Source organism: Rhamphochromis longiceps, linkage group LG10 (genome assembly GCF_057381845.1).
Source record: "Rhamphochromis longiceps isolate RC_006_pf linkage group LG10, R_longiceps_female_GT1.1, whole genome shotgun sequence".
Classification (NCBI taxonomy): Eukaryota; Metazoa; Chordata; class Actinopteri; order Cichliformes; family Cichlidae; genus Rhamphochromis; species Rhamphochromis longiceps.
In genome coordinates, this window is record NC_140566.1 from 27,363,892 (window position 1) to 27,373,462 (window position 9,571).

General features: G+C 42.2%; 1 protein-coding gene across 1 annotated transcript; it reads left to right on the plus strand.

Moving 5' to 3' along the window:
* The first annotated feature begins 298 nt into the window (after positions 1 to 298).
* On the plus strand, positions 299 to 2,629 carry LOC146661070 (uncharacterized protein C11orf87 homolog). Its single transcript, XM_085419685.1, has 2 exons — positions 299 to 627; positions 1,106 to 2,629. The coding sequence occupies exon 2, from the start codon at positions 1,192 to 1,194 to the stop codon at positions 1,621 to 1,623; it is 432 nt and encodes a 143-aa protein (XP_085275811.1). The 5' UTR covers positions 299 to 627; positions 1,106 to 1,191; the 3' UTR covers positions 1,624 to 2,629.
* The last annotated feature ends 6,942 nt before the right edge of the window (positions 2,630 to 9,571 follow it).

The window sequence follows — 9,571 nt, forward strand, 5'->3', positions numbered from 1 at the left end:
ACCTACAAATGAATGCAATTTCTGTTATTATAAAGAAGCTTAAAATCTTCATAGCATGTAGGTTTGCAGCATTTGACTGACCACACCCTCAGGAATGCCACTGATAGCTAATTTTCCTCCTTATTTAGTCACCAGGATGATTAGTGTTTATTAGTTTGCTGATTGGAATGAAGCGCACGCACCGGGGTCATGTTAATACATAAATTACATCTCAGGGTGAAGAGGGGGGGGGAACAAACAACCCTGCCAGCTGACTGGTATAGGAGACCTTTAATGCAGCTGCAGCTCTTCATTCAGATGCTGAGTGGAGCAGCGGACGGCTGGAGGAGGAGGGACGCTTTTCCAGGAAAACCAGACACAGCTCTATTCTAATCGCATTTTTGAAAAGCCCACTTTGATGCATAGTGAGGGAGTTTCCCTCTCTACCTGAGATATTTAGCTGGGGGAAAGCGCCGTCCTAGATGCAGACTGAGCGGATTGCGGCAATCAAAGCGTCCTGAATGATCGGAGCTCGGCAGCAGCAGCAGCATCACATTGTATGAAATGCGTCACCGCGATCCAGTTTTCCCATTTACACACATCGGCTCGCCACTCACGGACCGCTTCCCGCACTGACTGTTTTATCAGGTAAGACTCCAGCTTTTTTCCTCCTCCTGTTTAAATATAGCCTACCTGCCTGAGCTGATGCAGATTATTATACTCTGCGTAAAGATGACATTCTTATCTTAAAACGCTGCTGCGTGGAGCGCAGAAAAGGGCTTCTGTTGGGTCTAAATCTCGAAGGCCTACACATTACAATAGCTGATGTATTGTCCCGACTTCTGCTGTGTCTTACATTCAAAGCAACGTCCGAATTTAATTCATTCATTTATTTTCAACCTGACCTGGGCGTATTATCTGTTAGGAGTTGGCACATTTCATCTAACACTGGGATTCAGTGCCATCACAGTGCCATCACAGTGCCACTTGCCATCTTAATTGTCTCGGTTTGGTTTTGTTAATGTAGAATGGATCAGCTAATGGGGAAACTGGAGGGCGGGTTTCTAATGTTCTGCCTCCACTGGAGCTGATCAAGCGGGTCTCGTGTGTCTTCTTTTCGGTGCAGGTAACCACATGCGCGGGCCGGTGTCACCGCGCTGAGCCCGGAGAGCACGAAGGGTACAGGGGTCAGTGAGACTTGGAGTGGCCGGGATGACAGCAAGAACCGCCGAGGCCTCGGGGCTGTCGGTGCCGCTGCACCGCTGTCACGGGGGGTTCCAGGCCAGTAACGGCACCTGCGCGGAGCAGCTCAGCCTATTTCCGCCGTTCTCCTCCACCCTCGCGCTTCTCGTGCTGGTGGCCGTGCTCGTGGGGATCGTCCTCGTTTCCCTGGCAACCTTCCACTTCCACAAGAGGAAGCTTCGGAATAGGAAGATCCAACGCGCGCAGGAGGAGTACGAGCGCGACAGTCGCAACCCCGCGCGCGCCGGGGCGAGCGGGGAGCCCGTGAGGCCGTGCGTCATCGTCCGACCAGTGAGATGTGAGGAGAAGCTCTCGTGTCAGAGCGCGGAGAGCGCGGAGAGCGGGGACGTGGAGGCGGAGGACAAACAGGCGCTGCACGAGACAGTTTCTCTTGACTGTTAACTTAGTGCAACTTCAGGGAACGAGACTGTGGAATAAACAGGAAAAGCAATAAGGCACAAAGAACTCCCACACCCCTCTGCTGCTTGTAGATGAATTAGGAAAAAAATGCAGAATACTGAGCAGAATAGGCCTAGAGGTAACATTTCACGGACACACAGATTAGCTGTGATGCCACACTCCTCCCTAAAACACCACTATTTAGCCAACTCCTTTTGGGACTATGTAAAGTATTTGCCTGCTTTGACTTTTGGGCCTCCCTCTTTCCCCTTTCCCCCCCAGCCCTAAAATGTTGTTTAAACCTCAAATATGTTGAAACTTTAAATCCTCCCAGGGATGTGCACATCGTTGTGCTTAAATTATTGAGAGCTGGTGAGATAACACAGACCATAATGGCTCGCTGATCTTCCTTGGCATGTCCTCTGACACACTACCAGTATGTAGTTAGTCTATAATGGATGTTGTGGTGCTGTTAGGCAGTGCAAAGCTGCACATAGGCTATAGACAACGGCTTATTTGTTTGCTGTAGTATTTTTCCTTCAATCAAGTGACTTAGCATATTTGCATAAAGTACTGTCCTCCAATGTCTGATAGACATCTGTAGGTAGCTCTAGTTAGCCTGACAGGATGCAAAACCTTTTTGCTGTAGTTATGCACATAAGATTTTTTCTTTTTTCCTTTCAAGTGTCTTTAACGTAACTCTTTGGCGCTAATACAGTATTTTAATTTTTGAGTATTTATAATGTATTCTCTGAGATGTAATAAATTGAGAAATCTTCCAAGAGAGGCTTTCAGTTGAAGCCAGTCTTTTCTCTCTCTCTCTTTGTCTCTCCTGATCCTTAATATTGTATAATAGTGGGCCTACTAGAAATTCTGTGTCATTTATTATATGAATTCACTGTAAATGTATGCCATTATGAGAGCTGGAATGTTTGCAGTAACACCATCTTTCTGGAGTTCATTTAACCTGCCTTATCAAAGGAAAATGTGTAATATTCAAAGTTTCTAAATAAATACATGATATATATAAATACTTTATGTTAATCCCTTGAATGTGTCAGGACCACCTTTACTACTGAAGGAAATGTACAACTACACTGGAAACTGAATTGACAGGTACAATTTATCATCATGATTGCAGTACTGTATAGGTGACTGTCACGGCGGGGTGCGCCGGTGTGTTTTTTGAAACAGGACCCAAAAGCAGATGTGGACGAGGTGTTGCAGGTTTAAACAGAAAGTGATCCTTTATTTGGATGATTGCAGGGGTTAAACAAGGAACCCTAAGCAAACTAAAAACACACTAAGAAACAAATACTATGAAGGACAAGGACTATGACTATGACTATGACTATGGTGGGGATAACAGACAACCCGACAATGACATTCAGAAAACAGAGGACTTAAATAGGGGAAGTGGAGACACATGAGGAAACAGCTGACTAGGATAAACATAATGATGCACAGGGAAGAGTAAAACTAACCACATGAACACAGAACACAAGACCCTTTTCAAAATAAAACAGGAAACATGCAGACTTAGACACGACAACACAACTTAACAGGCCTAACACACATGACAGACTAGACAAGGAACCAAACATAACCACACAGACATGACGTATGAACCAGGGAGACTTAGTACAGGGGAGATGACATAACTAAGAAACAGGACTACACAGTAATCTAGAAATTAACTAGGTGAACTAAGCTAAGGCACAAATAAATACAAAAGATACATAAACTCAAACACTGGGTCGCTCGACCCAGGACCATGACAGGTGACATTATGAAAATGTTTACATTTACATTCTTACCATTGCCCAATCCTCTTGGAGTGAACAAATGACCTTCCCAAGGGTCTCTAAGAACCCATGAGCCGTGAACTACTGGTGCTGAAAGCTGTGTCTACTGAATACAAAATCACATTCACTGCATATAGGGCAATATCGTCCATACAGACCCTATCAGTCTTGCCCACAGACACACCATCCTTGAGCTCAACTTCTTTCTGCAAGCCCCATCACATCTTATTGGACATTGGTGGCCATGAGTCGGCATCAGACAGCACGTTGGCTGGGTACCAGGACACCATGTTCCTAATTGTCCCCAGCAAAAATGCTTGGGAATAAGAAGCAATCTTTGGCAAGATGCCCCCTCTGGAACATGCACTGACAGCCCGCCCATCTATCTTATCTCATTGGCATAAGTGCAACAAAATGAAGCCATTTATCCTCACAGGAAAATTGGAAAAAGTCAGTGAAAGATGACTGATGCATCCTACATTTAAACATATGTTTACTTCACAGCAATTTATAGATTTGAAACCAGAAGGTCAAACAAATTATTGACATTTAAAATAAATACGTAATAATTAGAAGGATACGGTGCATTAAATGTTGCAATTCTATGTAGCTAGATCTGGCCACAACCTGCAGCAATCATACTCATAATTACCTTGTGCAACTCTTGCCTCTGATAAATGTGGATCTAAATTTTATTTATTTGGACGTGCAGGCATCTCTTGCCAACAAGGCAGGATGAGGAAGTACACTGACTTGGTGTCAGTAGCAGTGAAAGAATGAATGTGAGTGGGCATGGGCGGATGGAGATCAATGATAACTAGATAGTTTAAATGATTGAAGGTCAGTGTCTCAGAAGAGGTGGAGGGAAGTGGAACACAGTAGCTGGGGAGGGAAGTGGGTTCACCAGCCAGGACTCTATTGTGCCCAATGACTACAAATTAGTGGAGGTCTGTGGCTAAGTCTTTTATGATGATTAGTCCCTAAGAAGGGGAAGTCTGTGGCTGTCAGTTGTGGGCAATTCGTGGGAGTGTGTGTGTTGCAGTTGGTGTAGATTACTTGTGGGGTGCTACTACAAAAAGAATAGGGTGACTAGGCTAAGTACCCAGGTGGAAAGAAGTAGCAAAGGGTGGATAAAGGTGATTGACTAATGGTAGGGAGTTCAGTATCTAAGAATGGATAGAAGGCTCTGGCTATGAATGGACAGAGAAATGGAAGGAGGTCAGCTGCTATAAAATGACGAAGTATGTAAATAAGATTGAACAGAAATGCATGGCTCAAACTGTATGAAGTACTGGAAGAGCTTATCAGCTAGACTTGGCTAGGGTTGTCAAAGTTCAGTGACTAGAAATGGTTGGAAGCTTTGAATCTTTTAAAAATCTGAGTCTAGGAACTGACAGTGGAATGGTAGCTGGGGATGGATGGAAATCAATGGCTAGGAATCATTTGAGTGTCTAGGAATGGACAAATGAATGGTGGGAAGCTAGTAACCATAAATGGATGGAGGTTACTAGATAGAAATGGACAGATACATGGAAAGATATCGGTTATAGTGAAAGAATAGTGAAAGTCCATGGATACAAGTTAATAGAAGTGTCTGGCTCAAAATGTACATGGTAATGGAAGAGCTCAACAGCTAGGTTTGGATAGAGCTGTCACAGTTCTGTGGCTAGAAATAGTTGGAAGTTAAGAATCTATTAAAAGTCAGAGTCTAGGAGTTGACACTGCAATGGTAGGATGGCAGTAGCTAGGAATGGATGGAAATCAGTGACTGAGAATCAGTTGAGTATCTAGTAATGGACAAAGGAATGGTGGGAGGTTAGTAGACAGGAATGGGTTGAAGTAACTGGATAGTAATGGACAGACAAATGGTGAGGGATCAGCAGCTAAGAATTGATGGAGGTCAGTGGCTAGGAATTTACAGAGGAGTGGAAGGGGACACTAGGTAAAGATGGAAAACGGTTGGTGGCTAGGATGGAAGTCAACAGCGTACAAAAGGAAATGGAAAAAGGGCAGTAGCTGTGATTTAAGTAAAGTCATTGTCAGTGCCTCAGAGTCACTGAGGGTTGCCAGTCTGGAAAGATTTAAGGAATTATGAGGTCTGTTTCGAGGAATTATTTAATCAGTGAGTTGAAATGGATAGAGATCAGTTGACGAATGTAAGCTGAAAGTCAATAGCTTTGAAATGGAGGTCAGAAGCCAGTAGCCGGGAATGGATTGTGATCAGTAGTCAGTAATTGGGAATGGATGGCGATAAGAGGTCAATAATCAGTAATTAATTATGACAGCTATTATCTATTATCAGACATATAGCTGCATTAGAAAGGCAGAGACAGAGGGCAGACAGAGACTTTTGTGACATAAGTTCACTTTGGGAATAGCCTACTTATCGTGTATAACCTAATTTAAAATTAATGGGGCCAGTTTTCACGGTTTTGTTGTCTCAGGAGGCATGCTCATCACCGCTCCAAATAGACTCTGCAAGGTGCGCTGGTTGGCCAGTAAGTGGAAATAGGGGCTCTAGACATTGTTTAATGTCTCAATGATGGTGCCATTATGGTTGTGAGTACTGTGTATGTCACCTAAGGCAACATGCCTTCATATAGGTCTACACATCAAAGTAAAACTATCTATATTAGCTTGCACCACCTTCTCAAAGGAAATGACTGCATTTTTTTTCTTTCTTTTTTGTCTTGTGGGATGATGTCCCAGCATAATTAGTAACTAAACATAATTTAAGGCTAAGCGGATAGAGAGCGACATCATCCAAATGATGATTTATAAATTCAATTCTCAGTTGTGAAGTAAATGAAGTGAAAATAATACAGTAAAACAGCTGCTAGTTTCACTTCTTTTAAAACATTAAAGTGACTCTACGTAGGTCAGCAAAAGGGGTGTGGCAGTTGGCATAATCGTTGCACAGAGTGTGCGCTTGTGGATGAGTGAACTTTGTGGTGTAGGATGTAGCACTTAATGGCATAACTCGAAGATGCATGGCGGGAGAGGGGAGAGAAAGAAAAAGAGCTCTATTCAGACGAGGGTGTGTGTGTGCAAGGATTTATGGTATAGAAAGATGCAGTCGCTGGTTTGGCTTGTTTCTCTGTTCCACACTGAGACATTGTTGCAAACTGTGTAGCTTGATGTTTGAAAAGAAAACCCAGAACATAAGGAATATTACCTCTGAATTGTCATGCGAAAAACAGAAATGTTTCTGCAGTGCAGGTGTAACATTACATCGAGACAGTGTGAAGATTTGGACCTTCTCCAAGCGGTGAAAGAACTCAGCTCAGGTTGTTCCTACAAGGCCTGGCAAGTAAACTACTGGGCGTGCCAATTAATGGGCTTCCGGTTGCACTCAATATAAAACCAACACTTCTGCCAACCTGCCTGCTGTGGAGCATCGGACTTTAAAGGGCTACACATTAACAGAAGCAGCATGAGTGGGGGATTAAAAAAAAAAAAAAATTGAGTGATAAACACTTCACAGTCCACTGCGTCAGAGATTGGAAGATTTCTCAGTCTTTGATATGCAGCAGGAATTCACTGGAATTAAAACATTTCTCAAGGTGAAGGGATGAATTAGACGCGCGTCCGGTTACAGCTTTCTCATGCTGATAAGGCTTTGCCTGCGACTTTACAGCTCGCTCCGATTATTCCACTGAGCTGCATTAGCAGATTGGTTCTGGGCTCCATATCTCGGCTCAGAGTGATGACAAGTGTCAGTTCACTGTCAGGAAGAGAGGGAACCACTGCTCCCGTTCTCACCCCTGCTGTCAGGGTTTGAGGAGGATGATTTGTCACCACCAGTGTCTGTGTATATGCTTCATTACTGCGGGTTCAAGCTGTGACTGTGAGGGTACATTACCAAGAACTCAGGCAAGTACCTTCATGGCTCTGTGGGCAAGAAAGAAGGAATCGAAAATAAGATTTGTTCAAAGTGTGTATCATTTTTGATGTGCTGTACTGTTCTGCCCTCATTCTCCTGTAATTCATATAGGCCTCAGTTTAACTAGAACATTACTAACAGAGATGCAGTGGTCTCTAAGAAAATGGGTGTTTTAAATGGAAGCCTTAGAGTCATTGAAAGAGTGGAGTAGTCGCATGTATGTGTGTGAACTACAACACAGTGTTTTCTGATCATGATAGTATGTAAGATGCTTGGTCCATAATTTGATCTAAACTATATAAACTACTGGCTACAATTGTAGCGACCAGATGATGACTCCAAATGTCTACATTGTCTCATGCAAATTATCTCTGCTGATCACAAAATGACAGGAACGCTCATGTGGTTATCAAAATATCATGCAGGGAAAAGGGCAAAAATAATCCTTATGGTCTGCATCTAGTTAAGTTCCTTAAGAGAGGTCTGTGATTTTTTTTAATGATTAAAATATATTTTTCGCTCAAGTAAATTATATCCATCTTATAAAAATAACTTCAAGTTAAAAATCACATTCGGTGGAAAACCAAAGCCTCTTTAGTGGGAATCGAAAAATTTTTGTATTTTTGAGAAAAACTCAACCAGTCCAGTTAGCTTCTATCAAAAGATTGTAGGGAAAAACAAATAAACAAACCCCAAAACAATGGCCTAAAAGAGACAAAAGTTCTGCAGAGCTGTGGGATTTGTTACTATGACTGATACAGGCAGTCACAAGATCTATAGTTAGTAAATAATTCAATAACAACATGTTATTGATCCATTGTGAGATATTTTTTTTGTTTCTCCTGATGTTGTGTATGGCTGTGTTCCTCTTACCTTCACCTAAATAAAACTCATGTGTATTGATTTACTGTGTGTTCACCCTGCTTGGGTATTACAGTGGGTGCATTTTACAGCCATCGAGGCCCCACAGGACACCAGAATGTGAGTATAGGCCCGAACAGCAAATATGTTTCTCGAATGTAAAACGGCTCCAGTTGATACCCTCCACTGAATTTTCTCGCGGTGGAGAGGGGCTTTAAGATGAGATTACTGATGGATGGGGCTGCTGCCTGTTCACACTTCTGGAGATTAATGGCTGCATGGCTTCATGTCCTGTATAGTAATCCATTTGTGGTACACTGCATCATTTTCTGACAGCTGAATTAGGGTTCTGTGTGATTGCTCACCTTAGTTTATAGCACAAAGGCTTGGAACATCATATCCTGTGAAAAGGACAGTGACATTTTTCCTTATAAGACTGTTATGTAATGGATACACATTTCAGTCTACACACGGTGAAGTGAATTGTCAGAGGTTCTCCATTTCACAGACGAAATTAAACTATCCTTAAAGAAAACACAGATTATCGCTCAAAGCAGGAGTCTTTGATGATTTTCATGACTGGACTACAACCAGCAGTGAACTGGTTCCAACGCTAACATTATGCTGAACATTTTGATGGTTTTCTTAAGTCAAAATGGATGTGCTGTTTTTTGTTTTGTTTTTTTAATTAGGGCATTAAATAATGTTAAAAATGTTCATTTATAAATATGTGCACTCTGTGCTGTCAGACACAAATACCTCTTCTCCACTGGCACACTGCACATCTGGATCTGGTTCTAGCTTCTGAGAATGAGCCTACAGCTACTTTTTTTTCTCCCAAATATAATTTGGCTCCTACAAAAGAGGCTTTGGTCTTCCCCTGAAAGAAAATCCCCAGGGCTGTGATTTATAACCTTAAGGGATTTTTTGTTGTTGTCATTGTTTTGTTTGTTTGGTTTTTATAAATGGATATCATTTACTTAAGCTTAAAAATATATTTTGTTCACCCCCCAAAAAATTCACAAATCTCTGTTGAGTCCCAAACTTAACTCTATGCAACCCAATCAAGCTTAAGTGCAAAGCTACTACCACAAAGGCCCATTTTGAGCCACAAAGACCCATTTTTTCCAGCTGTACAAGCAGCAGCAGGGAACTACACTACCTGACCAATAAATAAATAAATAAATGAATAAATAAATTATCTGGAACTCTATGTGTCCCAAAATGAGGTCAACTAACTGCCTCCTTCCCCCCCCCCCCCTTTCTCCTGGTCTGTCACTTTAACCCTCAACACACTTTCTTCACTACAAAAGCAGTAAATTCTTTAAAGATTTAAACGTTGTTTTTTTTTAAAGTAAGGTCTTATATTGCCATGAATACAAAAACAGCATACTGTCTTATT

Coding starts and splice junctions, on each gene's coding strand:
- LOC146661070 (XM_085419685.1), top strand. CDS start 1,192: ATGACAGCAAGAACCGCCGAGGCCTCGGGGCTGTCGGTGCCGCTGCAC.